General features: G+C 54.9%; 1 protein-coding gene across 2 annotated transcripts in view; it reads right to left on the reverse strand.

Moving 5' to 3' along the window:
• Window positions 1–18,908, reverse strand: part of ADAMTS14 (ADAM metallopeptidase with thrombospondin type 1 motif 14) — a 90,747-nt gene extending 71,839 nt beyond the window's left edge. The window contains exons 1-2 of one of the 2 annotated variants that reach the window (XM_079900549.1): window positions 18,355–18,908; window positions 16,221–16,663 (exon numbers count right to left, since the gene is read on the reverse strand). In XM_079900549.1, coding sequence (XP_079756675.1) covers window positions 16,221–16,663; window positions 18,355–18,436 — 525 coding nt within the window. In that variant the 5' untranslated portion in view covers window positions 18,437–18,908. The remainder of the gene's footprint in view (window positions 1–16,220; window positions 16,664–18,354) is intronic. The other variant, XM_079900548.1, reaches the window with a different exon arrangement.
• Between the last annotated feature and the right edge of the window lie 743 nt (window positions 18,909–19,651).

Raw genomic sequence — 19,651 nt, forward strand, 5'->3', positions numbered from 1 at the left:
GTGCCCTGTGCTCAGGACCACCCCCTTCTCACCGCCTCAAGACTTAACTCCTGCAATTAGCATCCCTCTTTCTGGCATCACCAGGCCCTCCCTCTCTCCTGATTCAGTCTCGTTGACATGTATTGATAAGCGCACTTGAGGATCTCCCATATGTGAAATTCCCTCCCAGCCCTGTCCAGCTACTGCCAGGGTCTCTGCTTCCCTCCACAGCAGAAAGAGTTGTCCACACTCACCGCCTGCACCTCCATGCCTCGCCTCTATCCACACCACAGGGGCTTCTAGAACCACCACTTCCTGGAAACTGCTCTCATCACAGTCACCTGTGACCTCATGTGGCCAGAGCCAGAAATCACTTCTTTGTCCTGGTCTCACTCAGCTCCTCCAGCCACACACACACACATGCTCCCTGGGGATTTCTCCTGATCCTATGGGGATTATGTATTTGCAGGTAACTCCAAAATTACATCCTCAGCTCTGACCCCTCCCGAAATTCCATGTAAGACTGTACAACAGTCTCCCTGATAGAGACCCTGGGCTTCCGCTGGGCACCGCAAACTTTAAAGCAGACCTACTCCTCCTCCCCATGCCTCCCCCATCTCAGCAAATGACACTATCTTTTCCCCAGTTACTCAAGCCAAAAACCAAGGGGAGGGGTGGGCCCAGGGATTAGGTTTTTTTCAAGTCCTTCCACCTCCCCAGTGGTTCTGTTAAATCAATTCAACTGAAAGACACACCCAACATAACCTGCAGGGACCAGACCCTCTGTGGGATCATCCTGGGCCATTGCCTCTGATTCACGACGAACGTGAGGTGGCCAGTGCCACCCTACACGCCCCCATAGCCTGAGACCATCGTTCCCTCTCTCAGTAGGTCTTTACGAAGCATCTACTGCGTGCTGGGCTTGGGGGTGGGGGTGGGGTGCAAAAAGATATGAAACCAGCCTCTGCCCTCCTAGTGAGGGACTTGCGTCTAATATAGGTAAAGAACCCTTACTGCTCACTAAGAAGAAGACAACCCAATTTAAAAATGGGGAAAGAACCTAAGTAAACATTTCTCCAGGGAAGATATACAAATGGCCAATAAGCACATGCAAAGGTGCTCAACATCATTAGTCATTAGGGAAATGCAAATCAAAACCACAATGAGATACCCCTCATACCCACAAGGATGGCTAGAATCAAAAAGTCTGACACTAACAAGTGTTGACAGGGATGTGGAGAAATTGGAACCCTCATACATTGCTGGTGGGAATGTAAAACGATGCAGCTACTTAGGAAAACAGTCTGGCAGTTCCACAAAATATTAAACAGAGTTTCCATATGAGCCAGCAATTCCACTTGGTATAAACTCAAGAGAAATGAAAACATAAGTCTACATAAAAACCTTTACACAAATGTTCACTGCAGCATTACTTACAGCAGCCAAGAAGTGGAAACAACCCAAATGCCCATCGGCAGATGAATGGATAAACAAAACGTGGTGTAACCATATAATGGAATGTTATTTAGCCATAAAAAAGTAAGAAATGCTGAAGAATACTACAACGTAGGTGAATCTTGAAAACATTATGCTAAGTGAAAGAAGCCGGTCACAAAAGGCCACATATTATACAATTCCATTCATTTGAAACTCTAGAACAGGGCAATCTAGAGACAGAAGATAGATTAGTGGTTGCCGGGGGCTGGAGTAATGGATCCCAGCTGGGGGTGGCGAGAGGGGGCGGCGAGAGGGGGCGGCGATAGCTAAAGGACACAGAGCTTCTTTCTGAGATAGTGAAAATGTTCTAAAATTGAACATGGTGATAATTACACAATTCTGGGTATATAATAAAAATCCACCGAATCGTACACTCTGAATGGGTGACTTACATGGTACGTGAATCTCAATAAAGCTGTTAGATGACACACACAGGGAGATAAGCACGGAGATGCACATATGCACAGGAACAAGGGACACACATGCACCCAGATGACACACACACAGACGACACACAGGCACTCAGACGACACACATGCATGAGGTGCACAGGCTGCCCGCTACCATGGAAGCGTGAGTCAGCACGGCTGGGATGAAAGCCTGCGGACGCTGAGATTCCACATAATTCAAACCTGATGTGGAAGCCCCAAGCCACAGGAGCTCTGCTGGAGGCTGGGCTGCCAAGGCCTGGGCCCAAGCCAAGGGGAGTCTGAAAGCTGATTCACGCCGAGCTGCAGCCTTGGGGACAGGCAGGAGGAAGGAGCCCTCGGAGGATGGAGCCGAGAGCCGCCAGGTTTGTCCTCAAAGGGCAACGCACACCCCACACGGGCGGGCGCCGCAGAAGTCCCAGAAGGCCCTGAGGCTCAGATGAAGCACGGGAAGAGGAGAGCCTCCACCAGCTGGAGGCAGTTACCCTGGATGAGTGCTTGCTGTCTCCGCCCACTTCCCAGGGTCATGACCTCTGCAGGCCTCACACCCTGGGAGGTGCTGGGTGAAAGGCTACTGGGGCCTTGGTGGGCCCAGCCCATTTGTAGCAAAGATCCTTCTCCCCGGCATCCTTAAGGGAAAAGTCCTTACCAAGAAAAGACTGATTCACAGGAATTGTAAATGTGAGACAGAACATGGGCAAACCAAAGGCTGGTGGAAATGCACCACCTGGGTGTGAACTTGTAGGCAATTTCCTTCTCTTTAAACATTTAGGTGTTTTCTAACGTTTCTATGATTCCCCTATCTGAAAAGGAAACCTGATTCCGCACAGCATGTCTGCCTGCTACAATGAGCAAGAAAAAATTGTATAACAATCACTTTAAAACAAAGTTTAAAAGAAGGAAACGAACCCAATGTAACCCTCCTTTTCTGTCATCCAACCTCCCTGCAAAGTGATGCAGCAGCTACACTTGGGAGTGAAATATCTGGGGCTCTGTCCCAGCCTGGACCCTTCCCCGCTGGGTGACACTCTCCAAGCCTCAGTTTCCATGCCTGAAACGAAATGAAATGATGTAATGAACGGGACATGCCCCCTGCTGAGGCCTGGCCCACAGCAGGTGTGTGGCCTTTTCCTTTCTTTCCTTCCTCGGACTGGCTCCCCTGGTCCCCCAACTTTTCCATCAAACACAAAGTAGACTTTTCCAGGAGGCTACAGCAGTGGGTCTTACCCCTAGATGTCCATTAGGGTCACCTGCGGAATCTGCAGACCGACTGACGCCCAGGCCACACCCCAGACAAATGAATCACATCTGGGGAGATGGGGCAGTGGTGGGGCGGTGGGTGGGTGGGGGAGCGGCAAGCATCAGCATTGTGTCAAAGCTGCCCAGGTGATTCTCACGTGCACCCAGGGCTAGGAACCCCTGGTCTCAATTCTAGAAGCTCCCAAATGGTGTAATGGCACTAAATGGGATGTTTAAGTGATCATCCATGTTTCACAAACAGCAGTATCAGCATCAGGTGTCCGACCAGAATCAGTCGGTCATAATACAGGAAGTGGGCAAGAAAGACAGACAGGGGACAAGAGGACACTGAGTATACACCCAGACCAAGGGGGGGCGGGGGCGGGGAAGGGGAGTCCAGACAGGCCGGGTGACTGCACCCCTCTTACGCTGTGCGCATCTCCCCGGGCTGAGCACGACCAAGGATCACCTGGACGACACGTGAGTTGTGCCTTAGGTGCTACCTTAGAACCCAGCCACCGCCTGCCCTTAAGGTGCCACTTCACTGCGAGTGAAGCGTAATTCGCCAAAATTGCCCTGAGCTGGGTGGGTCTGAGAGGTGGGGAGGGAGGCTGTGATCTACTGGGCGGCCAGTGGCCAGTCAATGTTGTCACAGCCCTCCCAACTGGGAGCCCACAGTGCAGAGAGTGAGGACATTAACAGCGACATCTCTACGTTGCTCCTGCTGCTGCAGGCGGCGACCGAGTCTGTCCTCTGGCTCTGCGGGGAACAGAGCTGCTTAGATCTTCCTGCAGCTCTGCTTCAGGCTTGGCAAATGTTCTTACAGGAAGGGTGCTTGCTTTTTATGACACCCCTCCCTGCCCAGTGGCAGGGGTCCTGGCCCAGCGGCAGGGCGGGGCCTCACATGCAGGTGCTCAGAGAGTCCCCCTGTGCCGCAAGCCCCCACCCTGGAGCCCAGCCAGAGTCAAGGGCAGACCTTGCCAGGCTGGCAGCCACCATTAATTTCCATTCCCTACGCCCAGGAGCCAAGTGGCTCTGAGGCTTCCCCCCTCAGTCACCACCACGGACGGCCCACCAACCTTGGGCTGAGAGCTCCACCTGGCTCCCTGCTTGGCCCAAAGTCCTGGCAGCAGCGGAGGCTTCAAGACAAGGAGACAGGAAGCAGCCCTCAAACGCCAGGAGGCGGTGTAGCTGCCAGGCCCTGAGCTGGGGTATGGTTCCCCGCCTCTAGGCCTGAACCCTACAGCTCAGAAGCAAGCCAGAGGACAGTGGGGTGGCTCCAGGAAAGGGTGCGGCCGGTCCTACCTGCAGTGGAGGGCTGGCCCCCAGCAGGTCACTTGTCCCAGCCAGGGCTCCCCTCTGATCCATCCTGACATCAGCCTGCCCCCAGAGGGCCCTGCAGAGGCAGGTGAGCACAGGAGAATGGAAAGATGAGTGGACCTAGACGCCTGAACTCCTGTGCCGGGCCCAGGTCTAACCCCACATGGGGGTCCTGACCACACATACCCCTCCAGGCATCGCCGCCCTCCTCTGCACAGTGGGGACAAGTGGACAAAACCACATTAGCTGGAAAGCCACACCTGTGCACGTGGGCCTCCGTGCCTGTGCCCTGCGGAGAGCTCTGCGGGATGCCCTTCCAGCCCAGCTCACGTGTCACCCCATCACCGCCCCCTCCTCCACGTCCCCAGTGGTTCTGGCGGGTGCTCTATCCCGCCCACATATATCTGTCTGTCCCTCTTCCAGATGCGAGCTTCTCCACAAGAGGACAAGTACTGATCCACAACACAGGACCAACTTCGGAACAAGGCACCTTCGGCCAACATTCTCAGGTCCAAGCCTCCAGAATGAACCCCCTTGGGCATACCACCCTTAATGAGAGTCCTCTCCCACAAAACACGCTGTGGCTTAGGGGACAGCCTCGGGACTGTGAATTATGAGGTGAGAAAATATAAGCACTCAACAAGGCCTCTTTGGGCTGGAGGAGCTAATTCAGAGTGTGGGCTCCTGCCAACCTCAAGGGGCGGAAATTAACTTCTGCTGTGGGGCGGGGCGGCCTGGGGGGACGAATGTTTTCTGGACAGATCAAAGGTATAAATATTTGGCTGGCTTAAAAGCAAAAACTGACAAAGGGCTTCAAGCAACGTGTTGGGAACAGGGTTTGCATTCAGACCGACCAGGTCCTAACAAACACTCCCACATTCAGAGGTTTCTCTAAAAGGGCCTGATCTACTGCCCCCTCAGCCATGTTATGGAAAGAAGAAGAAAAGGAGAGTGCAGGGTTTTAATGTTCCACGTCAAGTGATGTGTGCATAACGGCAACCCACTGCCCTGCAAAATTCTGAAAATGGATAAAACAGTGGCAATGGCGACTTGGAGCTGAGGTGCACCAGAAGGTTTCGTTTGAGCTTCAAATCCTGCTCACTGGGAGGCTGGCATTTGTTTTCTCTGAACAGGTTTCCCAGTCTTCAGGAGGACAACGACACGCAGAAGTTGAGCTGTCCACCCTTGCAGGGGAAGCCTCGTAAACACCTCCACTCGGCACCCAGGCCCAAGAACTCCCAGGACGCCCCCCACGAGGCAACTGAGGGACCAATCCCTTCAGTGTTTGCGCTCTGAAGTCGTTGCCACGGCCACCGAGGCCCTGGCCGTTACAGGGTTTAGGACCTCGAGGAACGATTCCCGTCTACTAACTCAGGAGAAGCTGTGTGGGATTGTGGGGGGAGCACGGGACTGGGAGTCAGGGACCTGGACCCCATTGGCCCTGACAGTCGCTCGCTGCGTGACCCTGGGTGAGTCTTTTCCCTTCCCTGAGCCTCAGCTTCCTTGTCTGGAAAAGTGAGAAGGGGACCGAGAGGCCCCCAAAGCCTCTTCCGGTCATAGCTGAGTTAGGGTGAACTTTGGCAGTGACGCTGAGCTGAGATGCACTGCCGGAGGTGTTCATAACAGGAGGGTTATTTGTGCTGATACGGAGCTCCCTGGAGCTGCCAGGGATGAGGCAGCCTACAAATACTACTGCTACTGTTCTTCTTATTGTTGTTCTTGTTGTTTCTAAGGCTTTATAGGCCGGAAAAGGCCCACATGCTGAAAACAGAAGGCCGGCCCTGGCGGATGATTTGGGAACTTTCCACTGCAGGGTCCGGGGAATGCGGAAATTCCCCAGGTCCTCACCAAAAGCCCAGCCCTGGGCCTGGACCGCACTGAGGCTGGAAGGCAGGTGGAAGGCAAGCACAGCCCCCACCCCACTCACCAGCCCACGGAGCAGCCCAGAGGCCACCCTCCCTCCAGCCAGCCCGAAGATGCCAGGGAAGTAAAACAAAACCAGCCCCTAGACCAGCCCTCCCTGGAATGGGAGGCCGGCTCTGCACGGAAGGAGCGGCAGTGAGGTGATGTCTGGCTTCTATTCCATATCATAAATAAGTTATTAACCCAGAGCAGACAGCAAGGCACAGCCGTGGGGAAACTAGGGAAGTGAAACTGCAAGATCTGACCGCCTCGAAGACTGGAAAACCACCCAGGATCCAGACCCTGGGCCACTCAGACAGAGGACCTGCTGGGATGGGGCCTTCTGGGAGGCAAGAGCACTAGAATGGGCGTCCAGGGGTCTGGAAACAAACCCACTGTGGAACCTGCCTCAGTTTCTATGTTTATTCCCAGAGATCAACAATAATAACAGCAAATGCTACCATTCATTGTTCTGGACACTGTGGCAGCACTTGCAAGTGCCTGATTTCTAATCAACAAAACTACAAGGTAGGAACACCCACTTTACAGATACAGAAACTGAGGCTCAGAGAGGTCGAGCCACTTGCCTAGGGTCAGTATGGGAGAACGATTGCAAAGATGGCTGCAACAATGCCTCCTGTCTCTGCTCCCATGCCTCTTCGAAATGAGGTAGGGTCCATTCCTCCACTCTTGGAAAATCTAGCCTGGCCTTGTGGCTTGCTTTGACCAACAGAATGCACAGAAGCAACATTATGCAACTTCCAAGACTAGATCTTCCTTACGAGATCTTGCAGCTTCCACTTTTACCCTCTTGCAATGCTACCCTGAGACTGCCGTGAAAGAAGCTGGTCTTACCTACTGGAGGATGTGAGGCCACAGACAGGAGAACTGAGGCTGCCTAGCCAACAGCCAGCGCCAATGCCGGATGTGTGAATGAGGTCAGCCTGGACCTTCCAGCCTCACCAACTGTCCGGGCAGCAACCGGCAGAGGAATCACCCAGCCAACCAACAGAATTGTGGAAAGAATATGCCGTTGTTTTAAGTTCAGCAGTTTTAGGCTGGTCTGTTTCACAGCTGTGGATAACTGATTCAGTCACTCAGTTTCCCCACACTGCCTATCTCCCCAGGAAAACCTGTGCTCCCGCCTCCTGGGATTTGGCTGGGGTCAAGTCACCGCATGCTGACTGCTGCCCATGCCTGCAGCCCCCAGACCACAGCCCCACAAGCAGGAAGTGACCACGGGGGACATGCTCTATGAAGTGTAAGAAGGGCTGTAGGCCACTTTCTACCTAAAGACCCACAGTCACCCTGATGTGGCAGGTCAGAAGCTCCCTTTTTCTCTAAAAAGACAATTTCTTGTTTTCGTTATAGAAACATAAATTCTACAAAGGACTGAGGGCTTCTCAGGGAACTGTGTTACCTGAAGAGCAAACGTGATGAAGCAGTTTGCACCCTCGCAGAGGATGCGAGCTCTGGAGACAGAAACTCGCCAGTAAAGGGCACACTGGGGGCAGGAAAGCAAACAGTCTCGCCTCACCCACTGGCTCAGGCCCACGGGGCATGGGTGCCTGGAGCACACACTGGGACACGCACTCGGGGGCAGCGGGCACAGCTGGCCTGCTGGGCCTGCCGGGCGTGCAGGAGGCCAAGTGGCACTGCGAGTGCCATGTGTCATCCATCGCTGGCCTAGGAGCAGACAGACAGCCACAGAGAGGAGGACAGGCCCGCTGTCCCTCCCCACCTGACAGAGGTGAGAAGATGCCAACGTGAGCTTTATGCCGCCTCTGAAAGGGAGCCCGCCACGTTCCCTCTCCCGGTCCGTCAGCTCACTCAACATCCACTGAGGGCCTGCCCTGTGGCAGGTGCCGGGGTCATAGAGACACACAGGTGACTAAGCTCAGACCCTGCCCTTGAGAGCCCAATGGGAATGTTCCAGGGGAAGAATGTAGGCGGGAGTGAGAAGCAAGCTGCAGCCTGAGAAAAAAATGAACAAGCCTGGAGGAGGCTGGGAGGAATGGGCTCTGCCTGCCCAGCTAAAGGCCCAGAGACCCCTCTGGGGTTGTAAAGCAGAAAACTGGGGTACTCTTGACTTCCTCTCCTCTTCTCTCCTGCTCCCATCCCCTCAGACCCGGCAGACTCAACCAATAAATCCACACCATTTAATAGCGACGGCTGAAGCATATCGGGTACTGCGCTAATAAAGCCCTTTGCACACATGACAGCTCTTATGAAGTGACTAATATTATCCCCACTTTGCAGATGAGGAAACTGAAGCACAGAGAGGCTTAGTAATTGCCCAAGGCCACACAGCATGAAAAAGCCAAGGCTGGGATTTCAACCCAGGCAGTCTGGTTGCAGGGGTCATGCTCTCATCCCCTGCACTGCTCACTGGCAAGCTGAGGCCTCCAGCTAAGAGCCCTGCTGCATTGGGCCCACACACTGTCTTAAAAAAATAGAACACTTTGCTTAAAAATCCATATTTCTGATTTCTCTCTTAAAATTCTCAAATGTGATACCAGATCGGCACTCCCTTTAAACAGGAATTTGCCGCTGTCCCACCTCTCCCCTAGTACCTGGCCCTCTTCCCTTGCGCTAATCCCTGCTCCTAGAGGCAGCTGAAGTCCCGACCTCCTGTGTACCGCGAACCCAGCCCTGTGCTAGGCATGAAGAGAAATGCAAACATTTAAGACAGTTCCTGACTTCTGGGAACTGGGTGGCCAAGATGGGGGATGCCTCAAGCAGAGGGAAGGGAAGGCACCGTGGGAGGCGTGAACAGCATGAGCAAAGGCATGGGCTCCAAAGTGAGGTGCAAACACACCAGGCTGGCTGGGGAGGGTGAGGGTCTGCAGGGCAGGATCCACCATCGGGGCTGGAGAGGCAGGTGGAGCAAGGCGACGAGCTCTGCACCAATGCGGGGCCAGACATCCCCCGCCCCTCCCAGGGTTGTTGGCACAGATGTGTAGGGGCAGGCAGCCCGCAGGCCACGATGTGTGGGGACAGGCCTGCAGGGCAGTTGGGTGAGGGCACCTCTGAAACTCCAGGCCTCACACTCCACATCCCAGGGCAGGCACAGACAGCAAGGCAGAGCTGGGTGCTTGCCAAGGAGCTGCCAGGAAAGCCCACTCACTCCCTAGACGTCATGGAGCAACCCCGGGGCAAGGACAGATATTGGCACAAAGACACCGATGAGCCCCAGGCAAATCTGCTACAATAGGACTGTGCCAGCATGCAGCTGGAAAGACTAGCAGCTTCCCCAAACACTAAAGTGACTCCTGCTTACAAACCTCCCATGGCTCCCTATGGCCACAGGGGCAAATCTAAGTCCACAGTGAGGCAGAGTTTCTCCAAACTACATTTTCATCGCCCCCCTTTCCAGTGGAGAGTAGCTGAGATGACTCACCATTTCCTGAATCCTGCAAAGATGTAGGATGTCCTTCCCTGCGAATGCCTAAAATTCCTAGCTCTTGGCTTTAAAAGCTCCTATTGATGCTTTTATACCCAGGCCAAATGTCCCCTCCGCTGGGAAGCCTTCCCTGAGCACCTCTCCTTCTCAGTACTCACCTCTAGGCCACCTACCAAGTGCATTACACTTCCCTGCATTCCTACACAACACTGACGTTTAGTGCGATCAGTCTTGTTTCATGCTGTCTACTGTGCATATCGGCCTTCTTTAAACCATGGGTTCTGAAGCACAGGGAGAGAGGGGTGAGTTTCAACCCTGCATCCCCAGGAGCTAGTCAAGGGCCTGGCTGGGGGAAGATGCCTACAGATTGTTAACAGAATGCTCCACTTGGCACCTCTCAGCACCCTCCTGCCCTGGAAGGCATGTGGGGTTATTACAGACCAGTCGTAATATACTCCCGCGCACTGAGCAAGCACCATTCTGCAGAGAAAGCTGCCACAGCAGAGGGGAGGCAGGGCCTGGCGAACCCGGGAACCAGAGGTGGCCTCGGGCTCACATCAGAGAGCACTGATAATCTACGTACTGTTGCAGTACAAGGGACTCCAACAATACTTTTAGTATTTCTCACCGTTAATGATAGCTGTAATTACTGTAGTAATTACTATAAAAAAGTAATAAATATTACTATTAATAATCCCCATTTTTAAGGCCCCACCATATACCAGGCCCTTCACTTTTTTACATTTTCTTATTTAATCCTCTGAACAGTCCTATAGACGATTGTTCTCCTCTCCTCCTTACAGATGAGGAATCCCAAGCACAGAGAGATTTAGAAACTTATTCAAGGTCACACAGCTAGTCTGTACTAGAGTAGAGAGACTCCACAATTTCTGCCACCCTAGACTGTTTCCTAATTATGACTAAAAATGCCTGTCACGGGGCTTTCTATGGGCCAGGCCCTACGGGTAACAGCTTTACTGAAACATAATTCATGTACCGTACAATCCACCCATTTAAAGTGCAGAATGTCTGTATATGTATTTGTATAACTGATTCACTTTGCTGTACACCTGAAACACAACATTGTAAATCAACTCTACTCCAATAAAAAAATTTCTTTTTTAAATTAAAAAAAAAACAAAGTGCAGAATGTAATGGCTTTTCGTCTCTGCATAAAGCTGTGCAACCACCACCGCAATCATCTTTAGGACGTTTCATCACCCCACAGAGAAACCCCGGGCCATTTCAACTGTCAGTCCCAACACACACGCCCTCCACCTGGCATCTTAATACCATTTTAAAGACAAAAGGACTGAGGCTCAGAGAACTGCTGGGACTTGCACACCATTGGGCAGAGGATAGGAAGCAGAGCTGGGACACAGCCTCCCCTGCCCTCTCCCCATACCGCCTGCCAGGGGTCTACTCTGTAACCCGTTAAAAATGCACGTTCTGCAGAGGGTGGAAAACAGAACCAGATGGTGACAAATCTTACACGTGCGGCTGCTTCCACGCCAGGCCCCTGACTCACAGAGGCACTGAGGGCAAAGAGGGGGGGACGTGACGCCTCCCAGCCCCCGTGACCCCAGTGCAGGGGCAGCGAGGCCCAGGAGCCCCAGAGACAGAGGCAGAAGCGGGGCAAGTGGCCTTCAGGAGGCTGGCAGCCTGGGCTCCTGATGGTATGCAGGGGTCCCACTCTGCTGATCTCATTCCTGCACCCCACAACCCCTCCAGGACCCACAAAGTAGTGGCCCCCCCACCCAGGCCTCTATGTGCCTCTCAGGACTTCAGAACCACAACTGCTAGCAGAGAGTCTGTCCTGCACCTGGCCCCAGCCAGGGGACCTGAGATGACCCAGGCCCTCCCTGCCCACAGGACCTGAGGTTTCGGGTCACAGGAGCATTGGGGGGACTGCCACGTTGATTGGCCAGGATCCCCAAGGGAGGCTCTGAAGAGTAGACCAGCAGGCTGCCACTGCTGCCTGGGCGCATTCCCAATCTGGAACCCCAGTATCTGACAGCTGCCCCCAACCCCAGAGGAAACACTGCAGGTACGACTGGGCCTCCCCACATCGCCTATTTCCTTCCCCCAAACACCCACAAGCCTGCTCTGGGTCAGCAGTTCTCTCTGCTGGCCAAGGGCCTGGCACTTTCTTTCACGTTTATAATGTCTGAACAGTTTTGAGCCAATGCCACCTCCTCCAGGAGCCCTCCCTGATCCGCTAACCAAAACAAACGGGTCCTCCTGCTGCCGACTCACAGGATTGTAATCCGTCTGCTTTTATGTCTGGCTTCCCATTATCCTCCAGACTCATCTGGGGCAGGGGTCCTGGCTTCCTCATTCCTGGTCCCCCGCCTCCGACCCCCTCCCTGACTATGACACACCAGGCCTTCCAGCAGAGCAGGTGGGAAGTGAGATAAAGTGCCCATTCCTCAGTGTCAGGCATGAATTAACCGCCGTGCACAGAACCCGCCCAGGGTCTGTCCCGGTGCCCGTGGTGACTGACTCTGTGGGACGGCAGGAGACGTGGAAGAGATAATGGTCACTGCTCCCACTGCAGGTTCCAGCTGGAAAGGAGGATCGAGTCATCAGTTTAGACACAGCACTTCTCACCAGAGCAGCTAAAGTCCAAACGGCTGCAAGTCTGTCCACACAGAGGAGGGTTTGTTCCGACCATCTTCCAACTGGAAGGTCTGCTAAGCCATGAGGGCCAAGCTCAGGATTGGTGTCTTTCCTCTCTGCACCTGCAGCCCCGCCCAGGCCTGGCAGGAGCAGACCCAGGACCCGCCAGGAAGGGGCAGTCGACTACACGTTTACAGTGGCCTGGCTTCAAACTCCTCCAGCAAGGCCTGCCCTGTGTCACAAGGTACCAATGCCAGAGCTAGAAGGTGCTCTGAGCTCATCCATTACAGGCTCCATGATACACCCAGGAGGCAAGGGAGGCCCAGAGAAGGAGGGCAGCTTGCCCAGGGTCACACAGTCATGGCTCCCAACTCCCAGCCCAGACTCTTCTCAGATAACAGGCTGCTGCTTCCCTGCCCTGGGCCCCCTCTCCTATCCTGCCCTCCCTTCGAGGTCAGACCAAGGCCCACCTGCCCACTGTCTTCTAGGATCACCTCCCCGGCCCCGTCCAGCATGGTGCTCCCTCACTGGCAAGTTCTTTCCTCTGCCCAGAACGCCCTACCCACCCTCTGGCCCCAACAAACTTCTATTCATCCTTCAAGACCCAGTTCAAATACTATCTTCTCTAAGACAAAGATAATAATCACTCCCACTTACCGAGTAGCCCTCCCTGCTGTGCTACAGAAAACCAAAAAGTTACTGTTGAAACTATTTGTGGGGTACCCCCTGCTTAGCACCCAAGTTCCTTGAGGACAGAGACCTAAAGACCTGACTCTCTGCAAAGCAGGGTTACAACAGTATCTGTGTACGCACCTCATACAACTGAAAGGCTTTATAAACTATAAAGTCCTCTGCCAATAGAAGCTCTATGTATTGATATTATCTTCACACCTCCTCCCCATGACTCAGTTTCCCCACTTGACTCAGTTAATGAATGCACGTGACAGTACGTGTGCTGTGCCTGGGCTGTGGCTACGGCTCATGACTGTTGCTGTTATTATTTGTGTCACTTTCACTTTCTCACATCTCCGTGTGGACCCTGCCCATGGCCAGTGCTCAGTACGTATTTTTTTGGACGGAATGACTTCAGCATTTGAGACATGGAAGAAGATGGGGTTAAAACCCAGAGTCCACGTAAAGATGCAGGGTGAAATCTTATCATCAGAAGGGCTGCACTGTGGCCTTTGAATCCAAAGGTGGCTCAGCTGGGTGACAGTGAACAGCCCTTGCTCTCACGGGACACAGGGCCGTTTTCTGGAGTGGGCTGGAGGTGAAGAAATCCCTGCCCTGGACAAGGAGCCTCTGTGCTGGGCTGTGGTCCCTGTCAGGGACCAGGTCAGGGAGACCCCTGAGAACTGCTCTTAGGGACTGGACTCTGGAGCCCAGGGCACAAGCAGGGGCCCAGCCCAGGAGGTCCAGTTCTGCCTCTCACCAAACGCAGGGACCAGGCCAGCCACTCCCGGAGCCTCAGTTCCACCGCAGAACAGGCTTCCAGGAGCTCATCCCTGGAGCCTCCGAGACCTGACGCAGCTTCTGCAAATGTCACACAGAATCGAGTTCTGTCTGCCAGGGCGGCGTGAGTGCAGCCCCTCCTTGGACAAATGAGAAGAGTAAAGCCCAGAGAGGGGAAGTGACTTGCCCGGGTCACACAGCCAATGAGAACGTTTCCTCAGAAGCCGCCAAAAGTCAGCAACGTCAGCTGAGCATCCAGTGACCACCTGTCGATGTCTGCTGAGCTGGTTCAACGATAAGAAGGTTTCCAGGGTGCAAAGGGTGTGGGCAGTTACATATTAATGGCGATGATCAACCACTCACGCCTCTGTTTAGGTCCCCGTGGACACTGACGGAGGTTGTCAAGGAATGTCACCGAACAGCTTACGGCCCATTCGGCTGATGACTTCAGGTCACCATGTCATTCAGCCCAAGCCACTGACGTGCACTGGTGCCTTCTATCTCTCCATCTGCACAGACACTGCATCTCTAGGCGATTCCTCACGTCACTTTGGATTTTCAACCAAAACTTGTGGCCACAGCATAGCGCTAGCCACAGGCTGAGGAGAGTCCCAGGACCGCTGAGCCAGGGCGGGACGGCGGCCAAGGCTCACCCTGGCACCAGGACAAGATCTCAGCCTTCTCCAGCTATCCTTACAATCTGTGTTCCTCAGAGTCCGCTCCACAGAACCCTCGCATTCCAGGTGATCCTGGTGCACACTCAACTCTGAAAACCGACCACTGCCTAGACCATGCCTCTCAATGGGGGCTCTAGTGCCTCCAATGGGGCAAAAATTGGTTATCTGGGAGGCAGAAAATTTACTCTTTTCATATATAAAGCACAGATATTCAGTATAGCTGTGGTATTAAGGTTTCACTGGGGAGCAATTGGGGAAAAAAATGTCTAAAAGGCTCCTCGGGGATGATAATGAAAAAAAAGATCGAGAAACCCTGGTCTAGAGAAAGGCAGCCATGACATTCAGCAGGAAGATACCTCGTAAGGATGGGAAGATGGTAAGAAGCGTTCCCAGCCCTGCCAGTAAGGAAAGACTCCTCCCCTTACCATCCCCGCATCCGACTCATCCCTCTCTTAAAGCTCAAAGGCAGACGGGCAAGCAGGTCCTTTCCTGGACATATCGGCTCGTGCCTGGCAAAGCAGAGACCATGAAAACAGTGCCCATCAAGGCACTGGAGCTGCCACGCAGGCTCACAAGGGCCTGATATACAGCAGACGGGGCAGCAAGGGGAATGGGATCCAGCCTGAGTTGAGCACAAGAAGGAGAGAAGCCACCTGTGGCTTTCTGGTTTGCAACATGGAACCAACTAGCAGGGGGTTCCCTGTGCCTGGGAGGAGGGAGCAGGTCCTGAGAAAGGGAACTCACATCAGAGAGCCACGGAAGAGCAGGCTGGCTTCGGGACCAGAGACAGTGGGGCACGAGGAAGGACACAGCAGTAAAAATAATAACGGCGGGCTTCCCTGGTGGTGCAGTGGTTGAGAGTCCGCCTGCCGATGCAGGGGACGCGGGTTCGTGCCCCGGTCTGAAAAGATCCTACATGCCGCGGAGCGGCTGGGCCCGTGAGCCATGGCCACTGAGCCTGCGCGTCCGGAGCCTCTGCTCTGCAACGGGAGAGGCCACAACAGTGAGAGGCCCACATACCGCAAAAAAAAAATAAATTAATAATAATAATAATAACAGCAGCTGATACCAACAGCCCTGACCATGTGCCAAGCAGGTGCCAACCACTGGCCGTGCTGCCTGGTGAGGCAGGTCATATTTTCATCACCACACATCAGCTCCAAGAGGGCAGGGTACTGTGTCTGTCTCAGGCACTGCCGTATCCCCAGCACCCGACTGGCACGTGGAGCGCGCACGGTAGATATGTGCAGAATGAATAAATCCCACTTCATGGGTAAGGGAAAGGACCACAGGAGGGCAAGTAACTCATCCGAAGTGACAGGGCCAGTGAGCGGCACAGCCAGGACCCAACCCCAGCAGAGCCGGTCCGCCTCACGCCTGCGTGTGTCTGCTCTCAGACCCCCGACAGGCGAGCTGTGGTCCCGTGTGTCCGTAGATGGTGAGGGGATGAACAGGATAAGGTACCATCCTATCTCGGCCACTTTACAGCTGGCACAGTATGAACCTGGTGGCCAAAGGGGCACGCGGGGCTCTCTCTGGAACGCGGCGCAGCCCCTGACTTGGCCCAGACTGCAGGCTGTGCCCACAGGAATCCCGAACACACGGGAGCCAAGGAGAAAACCATGTAGGTCTGGCTCGGTGAGGGGGACGGAGAGGAAAGGGGGAGGGTGGGGGGTGCTGCTTGATGAAAGCCTCGTCCCTTACCAATCCGTCGCAGTTGCTGATGGCGACAGCTGCCCCTGGCATGCCCGTGACACCCCCGGTGTAGACACACTCCCTCTGCAAGGGCTGACGGAACAGCTCCCGAAAATCCTCCTGCCACTCCACCGAGGCTCCGGGCACCACCAGCCGCCGGTTGGGCCGCAGGTGTAAGTGCAGTTCCTCCCCAGAAACAGTGACGTTGAAGTAGAGGGAGGAGCGCCCCCCGCTGCCAGGCTGCAAGGTCACTCCTTTGGGGCGCAGTGGGCTTCGAGCCACCCGCAGGTGACCGGAGTGTGACAGTGGTGCGGGTGGTCTGTCCACCTCTGTACTCCCTGAGGAGGCTGCTGGTGGCCCAGATACCACGTGGGAGAGGAAGCGTCCCTGAGAATCTGTGCTGCAGGGCACTGTCACACCATAGTCACTGAGCTTTCTTGAGAAGCGCAACTCTGTTGGAAATAAAGAAAGAGTTACTTCGGTGCCGTCTGGGCAGAGCTAAGCGGGAGAAGCTGGAAATCCCATGGGGGCAGGAAGGGCTCTGCAACCTTGACCGTCACCTTGGAGGAACCCCTTAGCCCAATTTCATCTATTTCTCATCCAGTGCTTCCAGAGCCCTTGGATCTCTGCACCTGGATGATCGGTGTTCAAGTTCGTAAACTGCTAGACACACGTTGCTCCCCACAGTCCCCAGGCCCTTGTTACAGCTGGTGCAGGGAAACAAATGATGCCAGAGTCCTGTCACTCTAGCAACAAACCTTCCAACCTTGGGCACTACAGAGGAAATTCCCCGAAAGCCCCCAGGGCAAAGAGGGATGGCTGGATGTGCCCAAACTCCCCAGTGCCCTGAAGGCACCAGCCCACCCCGGGGTAGGTAGGGCCCTCGTCGCCAAGCTCCCGGAACACAGCTGGCAAAACAAACACACCTAGAAGCTCAGGGCCTCCTGGGCACGTGTCAAGGAGAAAAGAGGAGCTGGAGAGGGAAGGGAGGGAATGCAGGTTCCACATTTTTCCAGGTTTAGAAAGAAAACTTTTTTAAGCAGCAGTGGCTGCCGAGATTTTCACATGGCCCAGCCCCAAGCTGGGTAAATATAGATCTTCAAAAATAAAAGTAGACACAGGGGTGACCTGCCCACTCGGACTGAATTAAGCGTGAGGTCATGGCCCCATGCTCCAGGCCGCATGCCAGCAGCCCGTCCTCACACAGCTCTCGCTAAGCCGAGCCAGGCAGGGCAGGAATGACAGCTCCCTGGCTTCTAGGCCTAGTGATTCATGGACAGGACTTAGGGAGGAATTTTCATTTCCACACAGCTCTATCTCGTGTCCCCAGCCCCCTTCACGGCACTGATAAAACCTAGAAAATGATGTGCCCTGAAAATCCCTCCTGCCCAAGGCAGTTATTGGAGGGCGGGGAGGGAGATGACGAACTTTCCTCTGGTTTTACCCTTTGCAGCAGAACACCCCCAAGACTTCAGCTGGGGGGATCCTGTTTGGTACGTGAACAGAGCTCAGAGACAAGCAGGCACCCTGCCTGGAACTGACCAGAGCCCCCTCCCCATGCTCAGAGCCACCAGGAGGCCACCTCACCCTGCAAAGTGAGGGTGGAGTGTGTCTGATCTGCGTGTGAGAGGCTGCGCAGCACAGAGTGTGAGAATGCTGGGGGAGAGGGATGTGTGTGTGTTTCTGTGCAGCAGTGTGAGTGCCCGGTGTTCGCTGGGGTGTGGGGCAACCACCTGCCAGCCTGATTCTGTGTGTGTGACAGACACTTGCACATACGTACACACATATGTGCACACATGCATACAAGCTGGAGACAGAGAAGACACTGAGAGAAAGACACACAGGAGCGAGAGACAGAGAGTGAGAGAGACACAGAGACCAAGAGACAGATACACAACCCCGAAGAAAAGGCTCCTATCCTCAAGTGCTCTCCTGGAGTCTCTCCCTAGTCTTGTGCCAGAAAGGAAGAGAAATCCCCGGACAGCGTCGGTGGCACTGGGGTAAGAAAAGAGAGCTCAGACCCAGCGTGTGCACAGCCTCCCACCCGCTCGAAAGCTGCCGGGCTCCTCGGGCACCCTCGGGCCACCCTGACCCGCGTGCACCCCGGACCCCGCGCGCCCCTGCGCGCCCTACCCGCACGCACCTGGGGTCCTGCTGCCCGCGTTGGCGCAGAGCGCACAGTGCAAGAGCAGCAGGCAGGACAGCCGCGCGCGGAGAGGAGCCATGTGGCCGCGCGGGCACTCGGGCCGGGAGGGCGCCGAGCCCCGAGCTCCGGGCTGCGAGCGAGACTGGGGCGCGCTCGGGGCTCCGGCCGGCCTCTGCCTCCTCCGCCGCCTCCCGCCTCGCAGCCTCCAGCCGCCCGATCCCGGCCCCCCGCGCGGCGCCGCCGTCTGGACCGCTGGCTCCGGGAGCCCGAGGTTGCCGGCGCGAGAGCGGAGCGGCCGACGCGCCAGCGCCCCCACTGCCAACCGCTGGCGGGTCAATCCGCCAGCGCCTTGACGCTCCGGGACGCTGCGGGAGCCGGGCAAGTGGACCGCGGGGCGGGCCGGGGGTGGGCACACTGGCGGGGCGGGGCCGGGCGCGGGTCGGAGCTGGGGGCTCAGAGCGCCCGTGGGCGGGGCGCAGGGCGCGGATCGGAAGTGCCACGCGGAGCCCGAGCTGGGGCTTCGGGCTCCCTGGGCGAGTGTCCCCTCAGGCTCATGGGCTCCCCGGGAGTGATGGCCCTTACTTTCCTAGGCTCCTCCGCCCCACCACCCTTTACTTGACTGCAGGGCCCAGTTTCCAGAGCTCCTGGGCCGATGGGATGTCTCGCCTTTGGATGGCGAGATGGTGAGCACCCCCCCCCAAGAGAGTGTCTCCTTTCTCTCATAATGGTCTTGATGCCCCCAGTAATCTTCCGCCCCTTGAATCTACCCATTTTGCAGACTACAGCTCCCTGGGCCCCCAAGTGCAGTGACTGATCTGTGTCTTAGTCAAGAGCAGGGCTGAGCAAGGTGAGCCGAGAGCCCTGGCGTTACAGTCAGCCAGACCTGATTGAAATCCTAGCTCTGAGCCTCGGTTTCCTCGTCTGCGAAATGGGTGTTAATTATAGCACATAGTAAGGTTCAATAAATAACCATTCTCTGCTTCCACACCTGGCACCAATGTATCCACCACACAGCCTAAGGTGGGAAAAACTGAGTCTAAGAGATAAGAGTGGCTGCTGGTTTTGCAATGCTGCTGAGACCCGTTCAGTAGTCAGGCAAACAGGCCAACTCCTGCTTTCCTTTCCTGCTTTACTCTGTGAATGTGTTCCTAACAATTTTCGAATGCACTGTAAATCCAGAGGTGGGAAGTGGAGAAAGGAGTTTTGTTATTTTTGGTTTGTTTTGTTTTTAAGAACTGCAGAGTAAAGAACCCTTCTGTAAAGTGTATAAAGACCCCTAATCTTTCTTTTGAGT

This window comes from Stenella coeruleoalba (genome assembly GCF_951394435.1).
Source record: "Stenella coeruleoalba genome assembly, chromosome: 16".
Lineage (NCBI taxonomy): Eukaryota > Metazoa > Chordata > Mammalia > Artiodactyla > Delphinidae > Stenella > Stenella coeruleoalba.